Source organism: Salvia miltiorrhiza, chromosome 3 (genome assembly GCF_028751815.1).
Source record: "Salvia miltiorrhiza cultivar Shanhuang (shh) chromosome 3, IMPLAD_Smil_shh, whole genome shotgun sequence".
In the NCBI taxonomy this organism is placed as follows: Eukaryota; Viridiplantae; Streptophyta; class Magnoliopsida; order Lamiales; family Lamiaceae; genus Salvia; species Salvia miltiorrhiza.
The window spans coordinates 52,856,903-52,873,530 of NC_080389.1; the positions used below are offsets into that span (position 1 = coordinate 52,856,903).

General features: G+C 31.1%; 2 protein-coding genes across 3 annotated transcripts; one reads left to right on the forward strand and one right to left on the reverse strand.

Annotated features, from left to right (window-relative positions):
- Window positions 1–4,500: 4,500 nt before the first annotated feature.
- Window positions 4,501–8,252, reverse strand: LOC131014338 (uncharacterized). 2 transcript variants are annotated; one of them, XM_057942270.1, is made up of 5 exons: window positions 8,143–8,252; window positions 6,167–6,438; window positions 5,241–5,477; window positions 4,944–5,161; window positions 4,501–4,847 (listed from the first exon to the last, which is right to left on the reverse strand). In XM_057942270.1, the coding sequence occupies exons 1-5, from the start codon at window positions 8,237–8,239 to the stop codon at window positions 4,583–4,585; spliced, it is 1,089 nt and encodes a 362-aa protein (XP_057798253.1). In that variant the 5' UTR covers window positions 8,240–8,252; the 3' UTR covers window positions 4,501–4,582. The 2 variants fall into 2 exon arrangements, with proteins under 2 accessions (XP_057798253.1, XP_057798252.1); XM_057942269.1 differs by having other exon boundaries at window positions 4,501–5,161.
- Window positions 8,253–10,343: 2,091 nt separating this feature from the next.
- On the forward strand, window positions 10,344–11,015 carry LOC131018986 (uncharacterized). The gene has a single exon (XM_057947671.1). It carries the CDS (start codon window positions 10,344–10,346, stop codon window positions 11,013–11,015), a length of 672 nt encoding a protein of 223 aa, XP_057803654.1.
- Window positions 11,016–16,628: the final 5,613 nt, after the last annotated feature.

The window sequence follows — 16,628 nt, forward strand, 5'->3', positions numbered from 1 at the left end:
TGGATTTTTACTTTAATTTTCACCTATTTTTCACCATTTTCACACGTTTACTATGATGAAGATTTTCTCCTGACATGATGAAATATTTTCTCGAACAACCCCTTTTTCACTCATTTTCTCTCCAATATTGGATAATATTATATTAAGGTAGAGGTCTCATCTTTTCTTATCCATATTTTTTCAATGAAAATGTTACAACTAAAGTAAACACACCCTTAAGAGTTGGTTTACTTTGGTTGTAAAATTTTAATTGGGAAAATAAGGGTAAGAAAATATGAAAAAATAAATAAAAAATTCTTCTTTTTTAACTATCATATGTTTACTAAAAATTAAAATATGAGAAATATTGGAAAATATTTTCACGCCACTATCCAAATATAATATTGTCTAACATTGGAGTGAATTGGAGCTGTTCGAAAAAATATTTCATCTTGTTCGAACAAAATTTTCTGTCATAATATATGAAAATGGTGAAAAAATGTGAAATATATCATTTATCTCATTTTTCATTAAAGTAAATAGATCCTAAATTAATAATAATAATAAAAAAAAAGAGTTAAACTTTATGCGTTATAAATTATAGGGGTTTTTGCAAATAAAATCACGAACAATTTTAAATTTGCAATTTTAACGTGACTTTTGAAGTGTGGCGAATTAAATCATAACCTTTTCAATTTTTGTAGGCCACCGGAGTGATGAGTTGGAGCTTATGTGGATTATTTTTTTCCACATAATTAATTTCTAACTAAGATTAAAACAAAATCAAAACCTAATTCTTTTATTTTACTTCTTTTTCGTGTTTTATAAAAATATATTTGATGTGTATCTTAAGTTAAAGATTATAAAATATTCTAAAGTGGTTGTTTTTCTCCCTCCTATCTCTTTTACAATATTCTTTATTTTTTCTCTTTCTCCTTATTTTGTTATTATATTATTTCTATTTGTATCTCTTTCTCCTACAAAATTTATATATCTTCTCTTCTCTTTTGATTAAAGAAACATAATATTTATTTGTTGAATTATTTTATCAAAGCATACATAAAAATATTTAAATTAAAAATATTAATTAAAAATATAATGCACAATTATCAACAAATATCGAGACAATATTATAAAAGTATTTATTAATTTTAATTTTAATAGAAAATAATAATCAATAACAAAAAACTTTCGGTAAATTTAATTATTATTATACAATACTCATTGAACTTAATATTATAATCCTACTCATTAAGTTGATAAAATTATTACTATACACTATTTTAAATCAAATACTAATATTTAAATTAATATATTTTTTGTTATTAATTAATTTGATTCATAAATAATAATATTTTTACATAATTTCAAATTTTAAAAATAAATAAATATATCGTGGCCGTGCATCGTACGGGAAGGCGTACTAGTTTAAGGAAAATGGGGGATACTGAAATAAGTTCAACGAAAAAGAAGAAAAATAAAAGAATTAGGTTTCGATTTTATTTTAATCTTAGTCAGAAATTAATTACGTGGAAAAAAAATAATCCACATAAGCTCCAACTCATCACTCCGGTGGCCGGAAAAAATTGAGGGGACGAAATTGCAAAAATTGAAAAGGTTATGATTTAATTCGCCACACTTCAAAAGTAGCGTTAAAATTGCAAATTCAAAATTGTTCGTGATTTTATTTGCAAAAACCCCTAAATTATAATGACATGATATAGTTAAACTTGTAAACTACCATACTTTTCGATGAGAAATAGATGATGCCTATGTGAGTGTGCTCCTCTTTCCCTCGCCTCGTTTACTTTGAAAGATTAGTCTTGATAGATAAAAATAATAAAATTAATTCTTTGTTTATTTTGATGGATTGAAACTTAGAAATATCCCAAGGTTCTTGATTATTTTTATCATTTAAGATCTTTTTAACCATTCAAAAGAGTGAGAATTTGATTTAAAAAAAATACTCAATCATGCATGTATTTTACCAATCATGTAAAGTAAACGCCATCGTAATACATATTTTGTCCAATAATTACATTTCTGAAATGCATGCTAGTTATGGCTTAATATATTACTTTGTCCAATAATTTACATTTCTGAAATGCATGGCTAGTTAGTTATGACCTAATGTATACTCTCTCTGTCTCAATTCAATAGGCCAAAAGGCTTGGACATGGAGGTTAAGAAACAAATAATTTGCAATAAAATATGAGAGAGAAAGTAATTTTTGTTGAGGATATATATGTCTAAAAAGTAGGAGAGGGAAATAAGGAAAAGATACTTATGTGTGAGGATGACATTTTTTTTTTGATGAAATTACATTATAAATAATACAAACCACACACACACCCCACCTAGTAGTTATTGTGGCCGAGAGTACTCGAACCTGTGACCTCTTGGAGGACAGGCAACCACCCCAACCACTAGGCCATCCCAAGGGGACGTGTGAGGATGACATTTGATATAATAATGAGTTGTGTGAGATATTTATTGTGTATTGACTTTCCATTTTAGGAAGTGGCTTATTGAATTGGAATGTCCAAATAAGAAAACATGACCTATTGAATTGGGACGGAGGAAGTATTCAATTGGCGTCTTTTCGCCCTCCATGAAAAAGTATCACTAGATTAAGCCCAACGGATTTTTAACAGTCAATTGGTGATCTATGTAAAGGGAAGTAGGAAACTGTAACTCCAATGTGTTATTCTGTTAATAAATTCTTTTTTTTTATTTTATTAATTATAGCTTCTTATTTAAAATAAAAATTAAAAATAAGTATGAATTTATCATTTTAACTTATACTCATAGGAACGTTTACTTTGAAGGATTAGCCTTGTGATGAGGATGGTATTCGGGACCTCGGTCTCCTAAATAAGAATGTCCTGAATACCTCAGTTGGTGAAGAGGGAAGCAATCAAGGAAAGAAGAGAATCGCAAAGTAAGCCTCTCGAAGGACCTACAGATCTAGCTCGCTCATATAAGAGCCAGATTCCCTTAGGTTAGACCAGAGTAGGGTCTCCCTCGCTCAGACCAGAGTATGATCTTCTTAATCCGAGCCATAGTAGAATCTCTCCAAAGAGAATTAGAGGAGAATCCCCTTAAGTCAGAGTGAAGCATAACTTCTTTATACCAGAATAGAGTAGAATCCTTCGTACCAGAGATGAGCATGATCTCAGTAGGTATGAGTTTGTAAGACGCAGAGGAAAGGAGATTGTCTTCAGTAACTGATGAATGACCGTAGATCTGATAAACTAGCAGAATGGGGGAATACAAATAAAAAGTACTTTTGCATCTATAAGAAAAGATAGCACCTACGGGATGATTGTTGTAACTGAATGGGAGGCGGTCACTGACCTTCTTTTTGCAGGAACCGCTACCCCTAACTAACAGATTGTCGACTGTCGTGGAAGATGCCTTAAAGTAGATAAGACGAGTTTGCCCATAGGTGTAAAAAAGAAAAGATTTGGGAATGACAAAAATGCCCTCGTGTACCTAGAACAGGAATTACTAAAATGCTCATTGCATCATGTAGTCTATAAATAGCATAAACATCGGTATTATAAGAGACTTGGTTTTGAAATGGATACCTGATTCAGCTTTTAACCTTTCAATTACTTTCAAAAATTACTACCGTTGGGAAGGAAGATAAAAATAGGAAGAACAAGAACACCCAGAGGAGACAACGCAGAGATTATAGGTATCTGAACGCCCAATACATTCTCGAACCAAGTTAGACAGCATGATTTAAGGTTTTAAAATAAGTATTGATACTAATCCAATTTTTATTTTGATGGATTGAAACTTTAGGATATCTCAATGCTCTTGATTATTTCTATCATTTAAGTTATTTTTGTTTGATTCTTATCCTATTAACAGAGTGGGATTTAAAAAATTCTACTCTTAATGATAAAAATACCCAATCATACATCTTATTAATTAAAAGAGTGGGATTTAAAAAATTCTACTCTTAATGATAAAAATACCCAATCATACATCTTATTAATTATGCAAAGTAAACGTACCTAATGTAAAAAGTCCATTTGCATGCTTAACTTTATGGATTTGTATTATATTTCGGTAGGTACCTATAATTTTTTATTATTTTATTTTAATAGCTTGTATTCGTAATTTTTTATTCCATCAAATTCTTATTTAACTGAACTAAAATATTTTACAATACATGAACAAGAGACTCATCCCAGTTTTTTCCCCTTCAATTTTCTTACTTTATGGATTCACGCCTCTGGTCCCAATTTATCTCCTCCACTTGCCGCTCTGCTCGATTTCTTCCTTCCGCTGCTACGCTCCTTAAATTAATTAGAAACAGAGTTTGTTTGAAACAGAGTCCAAAATTAATTAGAAACAGAGTTTGTTTGATTGGTTTGATAGATAGAACTGAATCACTCCAATTTTGTGAGATTAGCAGAATGGGGAGAAGCCCCAATTCAGATAATAAGAGGAACAATGATCAATATGATCAGCTGCTGCTATATTTACAGTCGCAATACAAAGATAATATAGTAAATGCCAAATCCTATTTCCATTTATCTTCAACACTCGAGTACATTTACAATGAGAGATCAAAAAAGGGTATTATTAACTAACGCAACGAAAAACTATTCTTGTACTTCTCAAGTGGAAGCTTGTGCATCTCAAACCTGCTATTATTGTCTTTGTCTGTGGCGGAGCCTTCGCCGTTGGCTTCTGCAGCTTTGAGGTCGTCCAAAGTTCTCCTAGCATAGACGGTGAAAGCAACTGTAGTGATGATTGCAACTATGAAAGAAAACACATTGTAAATTATCTCCACTGGAGTCAGATGATAGTTCCTATATTGGACATCTGCCAACGTCCTTATAAGCCGGCCACTGCACAAAATACGGGACACGTCTGAAGTCAGCCGTCTAATCTCAAGACCATCGGGTCGAAAACAAGTTTTACAAAGAGAGAGAGAGAGAAGGAACCTGTAGATGTAAATGAATGCCTCTGGAATCATTCCTGCTACTGATCCCCATAGATAGGGCCAGAATCGCATGCTTGTAACCACCACTGCGTAATTGAATATTGTGTATGGGAATGGTGAAACCCTAAATAGGGCAACCACTTTAAACTGATGGAACCAACTTCCTTCTCCAGCCAACCTTATCATAGCAGCTTTCTGGGGCCATCTTTTCAACCATTGCTGTGTATGCATCAACAAACAGATAAGCCAAAGCTTAAAACAAGTCTTCCTTTGCACAAACAGCTATTTTCTGACTTACATGAATTCTATCACGAAAGATTAAACCAATTAAGTATGGCAGGACCATCCCAATCGTAGTTCCGACCATAATTATAATGAAACCCAGTCCGTATCCAAAAATCATCCCCGCAAGCCACATGGACGGACCAGAAGGAATTAGAAAAACAGGAAACAAAGCCAAGGAAGCTACAATTACAAGTGCCAGTAATGGACGGCCGAATGCAGTGGCTTCCCATTGCAAGAGTGGAAACAGAACCTAACATGAATCAAAGAATTGCAGGTAAGATACTATGTATTAATAAAATCATAAGATTCTCAAAATCATTTTATGGATGGTTTAACATATCTAGCATTATTCTAGCATACATACGAAAATAGGACAAAGCTATGTCTTTTATCTACAAATTCATACATCTCGTTTGGACCCTAGTGTAGCCTGAAATGGGACACTGCAAAAATATCTGCACATACAAGAGCAAATTTATTCCAACATATAATAGCCAACAATGGTGCAATTCCATCAAGGAAAGTTGCTAGCACCTTCAACTATCAACTTTTTAAATCCACATAGTCATAAGTTCATAACCTAAGATAGTGAGCTCCCAACAGAAAAGTTTGTAACTGGAATCTTTGCCCTTTGCATTAAACTTTTGAAGCTGCAGAGTAGTGAGAATACAGAGAAATTTTTCTCATCAGAAGGAAGAGAGAGAGGGAGAGAGAGAGAGAGCAGACAAAAGAGATTTTTTATCACAGGTTGGACCATCACAAAGCCCATAAACAGATGCAGACTCATCTTTGAATTAGTTAATTGCTATTAGGCATCGGAGATTTTAAAACTTCAGATCAATTTTTAAGTTTATCTAACAACAAGTCATTGAGTTTGTTTTTCAGTTTGAGGAGGTAATACTGAATGATTTGCAGCAGAGTATATGGAAAATGAGGTACCTTTTCAACGAGAAATGGCACTCCGTACTTCACAAATACAAGGAGCAAAGCAATGGTAATTGAAGACCATATTATAGTCCTAATCCACCATGCAAAAGACCTTTTTCTTGGCTGTGTTGGAGATACTGCATATGTTTCATGTGTCCTTAGTTCATTTGGAATAACCAATCTTACATACTCACTATCTTCCTTTACTTGAGCTTTACTCTCATTCTGCTTTATTTTCTCTGGCTCCTCAATCGAATCTGGCATCTTCATTGAGACACCAGAATCTGCCAAAAACAACAAAATAAGCATCAGCGTCTAAGCAGTATCTTAGCTGTAAGCTTTCATATTAGTGCATCCATGCAGTATATATATTCAGGAAGACACGAACAAAAACTTCACCCCTAAAGTTTGAAACACATCATTATTTAAGTACTTTATTGCCAGAAACAAGGAAAAAGAATCTTCAATCCTAAACTCCACAATTTTCTACAGTTGCACATAATTATCACATGCAAATACATGGAGACCTACCTACAAAAGTAGAAAAAAGATTGACCACGTTTTACCTTGAACCCGGAAGAATGACAGGATAACGCAACATACAAGTATAATTAATGTAGACAAGACTAAATGGATAACAGCCATTGAGAATAGTTTTCTATGCCTTTCCTCTAATCAAATTTGGTGCACCTAATGATAATTTTTTATTGAACTATTCTGCATTCCGGTTGCAGTTGGAAACAAGTTACCAAATATGGAATGTTCATGTTCGAAGACTTCTATAAAGGTATGTCGTAAAATATGCAAGCAAAAACTAAACATGGCAAAGTGAGATTAGAAAATCAGAAAACGTGGTCAAGTTTATTATGTCCATGAAGTATGGCAACGCCTTAAAATAAAAACAAAGAAAGATGTGATGTGATGCGACTCCATAATCAAGAACATACTACACCACATTCCAGGACAAGCAAACTAGTGAAATAAGAATCATACTTAATGCAGAATACATAAATTTCAATTTTAACCATAAGTGCTGGAGTATAACAGAAAGCTAAAATAGTCGTGTGCTGTTTAAGGTTTTTTGCTTTACTGGCGCCAAGGTTGCTTTCTATACAAATGCTACTGAAATAAAAATGTTCAAACAATGGAACTATATACCTTCTCTTCTGTAGCAGAACCAGCAATTACATATTTAAGTTCTACTTATTACTAGTACTAAGAGACTTTCTACCTAGCAAAAATCCAAGTGCAAAATGACAAATTCATAATTTTGCATTTGCAAAGCCTGAAGCAAGAATGAACCAAACCTTCAAGCACGAGCAGATATTAGCACTCCCAACCAATTCTTTGACCTTATATTTAGAATTTTCTCGAATTATTTTTTTTAGCACCCCATGTCGCTGTAAATTTTTTATTTTAGCTCCCCCATATTATTTTTCTGCCTGCCACCAAGGGATGCACAGAACAACGGCTAGAGCAAGAGAGTTACATATTGTTCAATTAAAGATGAATTCGAACAGCATACCGTCATATACAGCAAAAAGAAAACATATTTATCCAACAAGGAACATTTTGTCTTCAATGAATAAAACCTTTTCAATTCCCATGAATAATTAAATCCCCAGCTCTATCCCCATTTGAATGCACGCTTTTGAGCATATTGGTAACCACCCCGATTGAAAAACCAACAATCAGTCCCTACTTTAGCAGCTTCTGAACAAAATAAGAATTTTCCGATTCTGCAAAACCCTTTAATTAAACCAGAAAAATCCAGTAATCTAAATGCACATGCAGACAGCTGCATAAAAACATAATAAAACAAAATAAAGGGCGTCCACAACATCATAAAAAGAAAAGAAAGTTATTAACAAGCAAATCAGGGTGGGAGAGAAACAGAGAGAACACTCGGGCATAAAAAACAACAAAGGAGAGATTTAACCACTCGAGCAGAAAAGAATTGATCTTTACGATTCAAATTAAACACTTACGCCAGAAAACAATTAATCCTAACGATTCAAGAGAAATAAATGAAAAGAAAACCCTAAAACATACTTCAAGAATCCGAAATTTTGAAAAAGAAGGCATATTTGATCCAAAAGAAGACCTACCTGTAGAAGAAGAGCCACTACTTGGACAAGTGGTCTCCGATTAATTTACCTTTTCCCACCTTTTTCAGGTGAGAAAAAATTCGTTTCTTTCAAAAACTATTCTTTTTCGTTTTGGTTGGAGATGATGATGAATACGATGATGACCCAAAAAACACGTTAGATGGTGGAAGGAGGTAGTTGAATTGGGGGAAAAAGAAATATGATAAGTTTGAAGGAATTGTAGTTGTTTGTAGGGTGTAGTCTGTAGGTGTAGGTGGTGAGCAATCGCAGGGCGTGTTTTCTCTTCACATTTACTCTTCCATTTTCAAATATTCGCGAAAGACTCTCTCTTTTAAATTTCAGGACCTGTTTTCAAGTATGACAGTTTTGACAAAAACAAATTAAACAATATAATCAAGCCCACCCAACTTGACCTCTCACATTTCATCATCAATTAATTAATTCATTAATGAATTTTCATTGAAAAATTTGTGTTACATTACATTACACACTTCTTCGAACAGTATTCATATTTGGAATTTAATTTTATATTTACTATAATTTTGTTTGTACTTTAATTCAAATTTTAACCCATTACACTGATCCAAAAAAAATTCATATTCGAATTTCGAATTTCCTTCGGTATTACGTAACTAAATGGAGTAATTACTAGTTGTACTATTGTGTTTGTAGCATGCAGTATTTATTATATGTAAATAGTAAATACTACTATAAAATAAATTAAAAATAGCTATACAGTATTTTAGTGCTACTAATCGTGTGGAATTCAAAATCATTGAAAATATTTATAATGATATAGAAAAACGTACATATGGAAGAATACATATTGATTAAATATCTAGTTATATTTTTCTTATAAGCTGATAAGGGGCGATTGAGTAATTTTGCTTGTGAACAACATGTCAACTTTCATCACTTTAATGAAATATTCATCTTTTCGATGTTGATGACTCTTCAACTAAATCTCGAAATATCAAATTCTCTAATAAAGAAAGTGAAATTAAATGAGTTTAGACGCATGAAATCGTATAGTGGCATAATGTGAAAAAGTTTCGATTTTTGTTTTTCATCTTTTTTGTGGATTGAATTAGCCATCAAATGGTTAATATCTATCTAAGGTCAAATAAGTATGAGTCCACCGTGGTGTAATTTCTATTAAATTTAAATTTAACAGATAATTTACAAATAATAATAAAAAAGTTTCACATATTTGTATACATACTCAGAATATATAACTCAATTTTAAATTATTTTACTGTAGATGTTAAGTTTTACTAGAAGCCAGAAAAAATGTTAATAATTAAATGCAGATTTCTTTTTGTAGAGTCCGATACATAGTCAATTTTTGTAGTTAGTATATTACTTAAGCAAAACTGAACTATTGAAATTTGAAATATATAGTTATATGACACAGCATTTGATTGGGATTAGATATTTATGGTCGTTGTTGTACATTAATTAATCTTAAGAAGATAACTTTAATTCAATTATCATATATGGTATAAAGCCTCCTGATGGACCTTCTTAAGAGCATTCACAGAGCAGCTGTGGCGCCCCGGCTCGACACGGAATGAAGGTGTGGTGGCTGCGTGATGGAGACACGGGCGAGGTCGATGCCGTGTCTCTGTAGCGCCTCGGGTCGAAAGGGGGAGAGTGTGAGGCGCGTCCGCCATTTAATAAAAAAATATTGAAAATTTTGTTTTTTTTTTTTTGAAATTTGATCGTTTAATTTTTTTATTATTTTTTAAAAATTCGACCGTTCAACCTCAAAACGGCTAGTTTTAGGTTTTTGACTTTTTTTTTTCTTTCTTTCCCTTCTATAAATATCAACTTCTCCTACATCAAAATTCACTCCTCTTCTTCTCTCAACTACAATTCTCTCAACTAAAATTTCCTTGCAATGGATCGTGAGATCGACGAATATCTTCAGCAACACGTTGGAGCTTCGAGCGTCCCTAATGTCCTGATGATGGGGTTTGCTCCGTTCTCGCAAGCCTCAAATATCTTGGCTACGAAAAATCTTCCAACACCGGCGGGTAGCAATATTGTGGGCGGAGACTACCCACAATCCTGTTTTGGGAATGTCCCAAAGGTTGCTCCAATATTGGGGTCCAATCACCGAGAAGTACAACAACCTCAAACCGGCGGGAGCGCCAAGGCGTAAGCCTGATCATCTCAAATCCCACTTCGCACGCATCCAAAAGGACACGAAAATTTGGGAGGACTTCTACAACACTTGCAAGGACAATTGGGGCAGCAGTATGAGCGACAACCAAATCATCAAACAAGCTCAGGCGATGTATGAGGCGAATCACAGGAAGAAATTCGGCTACATCAAAGCTTGGAAAGTCATGCGCGAGTGTGAAAGGTTCTCGTCACAAGTCGCGGATGTCCACTCCGCGAAGAAGTCGAAGGGCTTCGATGGCCAAGCAACCACCACTTCTTTGGAGCCGAGTATCACGACGAGGCCCCAAGGTCAAAAAGCAGCGAAGCGAGACAAGGGCAAGGGGAAGAAGGGGGAAGAGTCTTCAGGAAAGTCGTCGTACTCCGAAGCCCTTGAGAAGGTCCCCGAAAGCATGAAGGAGCATGCCCTCCAAACGAGCCACATCGCCGAAGCAAAAAAAAAAATGCAAGCCGAGTTGAAAAGGGAGGAGCTCGATATGAAGCTCCTCAACACGGATACTACGAACATGACAGATGCACAATTGACATTGCACAACCACATGATCCAAGAAGTGCTCAAACGTCGATGACTTATTTAGATTAAGATTTTAATTCATGTAATTTTTTTCATTATGTAATTTTATTTTAATTGCAATGTTTGAATATTAATTTTAATGAAAATTTTAAATTTTAAAATTAATGTGTAGAATTGAGATTTTGTGGAAATGAAGATTTAAGACACAAGCTAAAACACAAGGGCTGTGGAGGGTTGTGTCTTAGGTGGGGACCACCACCTAAGACACAACCTAAGACACGTCACACAAGGGTTGTAGATGCTCTAATAAATGTTAGAATATTTCCAAGACCAAACTTAGTAAAAAAAATGGATTAATTATAGTTTATAGCATGAACTTTCAACAAATTTCACTTTATAGCTTCAACTTTAATTTATTTTTTATATAGTCTGAATTTTGAGAAATTATTTAATTATAATCACAATTACAACAATCCAAATGCAAAACAACACCATATACACACACACACACACACACATATATATATATATATATATATATATATGGGGCGGTTATTCAATAAACCACCATTATTTTAAGAATTACGAACCAGCAAAAATGCATGAATTTTATGTATAACATGCATGAATAAACTGTATAAAGGTATGAATTGCGAAAAATAATTTTTTGCTACCTTTGAGATTCGAACTCAGGACCATGAATTTATCCAACAAGGTGATGAATCAACCGTAGATCTTGATGATCTAAGGACTGAAAATGGTTCCTAATTTATATTTTAAGAAGCGTTCTTATTTTAGCCTTCCCCTATATATATATATAGGGAGAGGTTCAAGAAAGAACCATAAATAAAAAAAGAACGGAGAACCATTTTCAGCCATTTGATTATCAAGATCTATGGTGGATGTATCATCTTGTTTGATGAATGCAGATTCTGGGTTCGAATCCTGAAGGGAGCAATTTTTTTTTATTTTTTTGAGTGCATTAATTTTAACAGCGAATGCATTAATTTTTACAGTGAATGCATTGGATTTGATGGTTCTCACGTTCTCACAAATAATGTAGTTTTCTCTAGAACCACACCCTATATATATATATATATATATATATATATATATATATATATATATATATATATATATATGAGACGGAAGGAGTAAAAAAAAGTAATATATATTTAATAATTATATAAATAAAATCATTTTATCAAGATTTTTCTTTGAATCACGAATTTATTAGATTTGAATAATGTATTAATGAATTAGGACAAAAAAATCATAATAATATTAAAATGTAATATTATTAAAAAAGAAAAGGAAAAGCTAGAAAAAACTCTTGAGAGTATAAGAGAGAGGCCTCATTAAAATCGCCTTAAGAAAAACTCTATGAAGAAAAACCTTTAAGGAAAAAAAGAATACATATTTAACCAATCGAAGACACGAAATCAAAACGAAAACAGGAGACTAAACCGGCTCAAAACTACAATAATTTATTGTAAGGCTAAATCAATATATAAAGTTTTTGAAGTTACGTGGTTCTAGAACATAGTTAAGTGACACCGTTGGACGTTGAAATTATAAGGGATCCGGATGTTCTTCAAATATTCGCGTGAAATGAATGGGATACACAAATAAACAGCTAACGTTTATTTTAAACAATGTGGAGTCTCTTTCAACTAATGAATAGTATGTTCCTTAAAAAATACTCTCTCTGTTCACGAAATAGAGTCTCGTTTAAGAGTGGATACGAATTTTAATAAAATTGTTGTAAGTAGAATAAAAATACTATAATTTATACTTGTCCACCACTAATGTGGCAATTTTAATTAGAATAAGATATGTTAATTCTCTTTTCTAATTAAAACTGTCACATCAGTAGTGGACACGTTATGCTTGTTCACAGTGGATAGATGATTGGTTCTGTTATTAATATAAGAGAAAATGTATGATGTGATGGACTTTTTTTCGTGGACGGAGGGAGTAAGATTTTTTTACTCATTCCACTACAAGAAAATGCGGCTCTAACGACCGAAATTTCGGTCGTTAAAACCCAAAAATCGGTCGTTAATATTTTTAACGACCGATTTAACGACCGTTTTTTTCGGTCGTTGTTTGCATCGTCGCCCGAGTTTTAACGACCGTTTTTTCGGTTGTTAAATTTAACGACCGATTTTTTATTTTTAACGACCGAAATTTCGGTCGTTAAAAAGAGAAAAAAAAAATATATATAAATAAAAAAATATTTTTTTTTTCGATTTTTTTTTTTATATCTTTGTATCCCACAAGTATTTTTAGTGTATTTCTAATGTATTTTGACCTTAATTGCATACCATTTGACGAACTTCCCAGTAAGTCACCCATCTTACTTGTGCTCTAAGTCAAGCACGCTTAACCTTGAAGTTCCTTTCGAGTAGTCACCAATAGAGAACACTCGTATTATTGATATATATAGTACCTATTAATTCATTTAAACTCTAATTCAATATAAAATATCATTAATCATTCATAACCTTATAATATGTCGAGATAATAACTAAGATTTGTGGTGTCGGCGAAACATTGACGATAAATATACGATCGAATTTAAAATAATAAAAAAATAATATTATCGTAATTAAAAAAAGAAAAGAAAATATGAGTATGAAAAATAACAATCAAATATACAACAAAATCAATATTAAATCAAATAATCAATATTAATAAAATTAATATTTGAAAAATAATTTTATTATTTTAAAATAATAAAATTATTAATATTTTGAAAATAATGAATCTAATAATTTAGAAAATCTAATAAGTCTAATAATTTATTATAATAAGTCTAATAATTTATTATAATAAATCTAATAATTTATTATTATTTGCAAATAATATCACATTTTTATTAATAATCAATATTATCTATTTTTATAGAATAATATTATGAAAATAACAATCATTTTCAAAATATTCTCTATAATTTGAAAAAAATAATTAAATAGAAAATTAATAAAAAAATAAATAAATATTTATATATATATTTATATATAATCAAAAAATAAAAATAAAAACGAAATTTAAAATTTTTATAATTGAAAAAATAAAATTAACGACCGATTATTCGATCGTTAATAAATAAAATAAATAAATAAAAATAAATAAAAAAATATAAAAAAAATAAAAAATAAATAAAAATAATTTTAACGACCGAAAAATTCGGTCTTTAAAAAAAATAATTAAAAAAATATTTTTTTATTTAAAAAATATTAAAAAAATATAAAAAAATAAAAAAAAATTAAAAATAATTAAAAAATAATATTAATTCGGTCGTTAAAAAAATAATTTTTTTTTTAAAATATTTATTTTTAAAAAAAATATTTTTTTTAAAAAATAATTTTTAAATAAAAAAAATAAAAAAATATATATTAACGACCGAATTTTCGGTCGTTAAAATTAAAAAAATAATTAAAATATAAAAAAATAATTTTTACGACCGAAAATTCGGTCGTTAAAAAAAATTAAATATTAAAATATTAAAAAAATAATTAGCGACCGAATTTTCGGTCGTTAAAAAATAAAAATAAATAAAAAATAAAATCGATCGTTAAACGATCGTAAATCGATCGTTAAGGCCGCAAAATTAACGACCGAAATTTTCGGTCGTTAAACGCGTGTTTTCTTGTAGTGTTCTGTCTCATATATATATACATATATATATATATATATATATAATGCTTGTTTTTCTTTTTCGAATGTTCCATTTATATAGGTTTATTTTCATAAAAAATAATATTTTTTTTACTCATTTATTATTATATCTCTATTTAATTCTTTAATTTACTCCAACTTTAATACATCATTAAATAATAAATATGGGCATATTAAGAAGTTTATTTATATATTTTATGTTCAATTTTTTTCTTAATTTATGTGAAAATCTCAATTAGCCTATATATATGGGAAGGAAGGAGTATTTATTTTGTGTGTATGTCAATATTTAGAATTAAATGTGAAACGTTTCTATATATATAAACAAGCATAAAAAATTATAAAGAGACGTTGGACTATCAATATTTATCAAAACATAATCTTCCATTTATAGCTAAAAAGCATAATCTTCTAGAAACAGTAAGTTGCCAATTTTCCCATGTAACTACTCTGTTTGTCCACGAAAATAAAATTATACGGAAGAGCAACATAAATTTTTTTAAAAAAATTAATAGGTATTTGTTTAGTGTGTGAAGAAATGATCTCATAAAAAAAATAGAAAGAGTTAGTGATTGAAATTACTCACAAAATATACCCATGTTCATTGTTTCATTGTTTGGGATGTCCTCAAAAGAAATTGTAATCATATACTCATATAGACAACTTTTTAAATGTATTTTATTTTCTGGATTCAATTAATCAAAAAAGGGTTTTGATCATAACTAATCTTACGCCAAAACGGGGTCTGGTGTTTCCAAAAAAGGCTGTATATTTTTAATATCACTGAGATTGTTTGTTATATATACTATAACTATTTTAGTTACTTTTCCATTTCTATTTAGATAGACCTTTACTCTTAGTTTAATCTAACTTCATGTTTCCCGGAGCACAATAAAAAATTAAAAGTAATTCTATTAAGTTGAGTTGCAATTAGATCCCCTCAACGGAAAAAGAAAAGGAAAAAAAGCGTTGCTAGATAACAATGTTTAACTCGACCTTTTTCATTGATGAAACGAATGATTAGCCATAAACAATTATATTTAGCTATTGCAAGGACAATTAACCTTAGAGATTGGAAATTTTGTTATGTAATTTAGAATTACTATGGTAAAAATCCAACTCAGCACAAATATTATTTAAGTCCAAGAAACGTAACCACAATTATATAGTAGAATTAATCGCAAAGTAAATCACAGACTTATCCAAATTTTGAAAATGTACTACTAAATGTCGCTCCTTTTATGAAAAAAGTCCGTTTCTTAAGCATGAAGCAAAATAAGCATAGTTTTGCTGACTACTTTTGTTGTATCACTATTATAATCTAGATATTATTGGTGTTAGTATTTCAACAAGTACACGTAGCCACATGTTTATATTAACAAAATAGATAATGGTACATGAATACAGCGCGGCTGGCCCGTGGGATACATTTACTAATTACAATTAGTAATAAATTAGATTTTTACTCTGTTTACTTTCAGGTATAAGGGAGGAATAAACTATATTTATCATCTTATACTTCGTTTGCTTTGATGTATAAAATAATCGGAACAGATTGTATAATTATTCGGGCATCCCTTATTCCTTTGAAAATGGATAATTTTATACCACCTTATAAGGAGTAAATAAATATATCCTTCAAACCAAATAAGATATACTCCCTCCGTCCCACGAAGCATGACACAGTTTCTTTTTTGGTCTGTCCCACGAAGCATGACACGTTTCTAAAAATGGCAAAAAATTTACTCCCTCCGTCCCACTCCAATAGGCTCACTTCATTTGAGCACGGAGATTAAGAAAACTTACTTTTTAGTAGAAAAGTGGTAGTAAAGTGGTGTGGTCCACACCAATTAAGTACAATTTTTTTACCCAAAAAGGAAACTGAGCCTATTGGAGTGGGACAACCCAAAAAGGAAACTGAGCCTATTGGAGTGGGACGGAGGGAGTATCATTTATCCACATTTTCACTTTTTCACCTACCACA

What these genes read in the sequence shown, in the direction of transcription:
- LOC131018986 (XM_057947671.1), top strand. Translation starts at nt 10,344, where the DNA reads ATGTCCCAAAGGTTGCTCCAATATTGGGGTCCAATCACCGAGAAGTAC.
- LOC131014338 (XM_057942269.1), bottom strand. Translation starts at nt 8,239, where the DNA reads ATGCCTTCTTTTTCAAAATTTCGGATTCTTGAAGTATGTTTTAGGGTT. An exon ending in TGCCATTTCTCGTTGAAAAG is followed by an intron (nt 5,478 to 6,166) that starts GTACCTCATTTT and finishes GATTCATGTTAG; the next exon opens with GTTCTGTTTCCACTCTTGCA. An exon ending in TCTTTCGTGATAGAATTCAT is followed by an intron (nt 5,162 to 5,240) that starts GTAAGTCAGAAA and finishes ATGCATACACAG; the next exon opens with CAATGGTTGAAAAGATGGCC.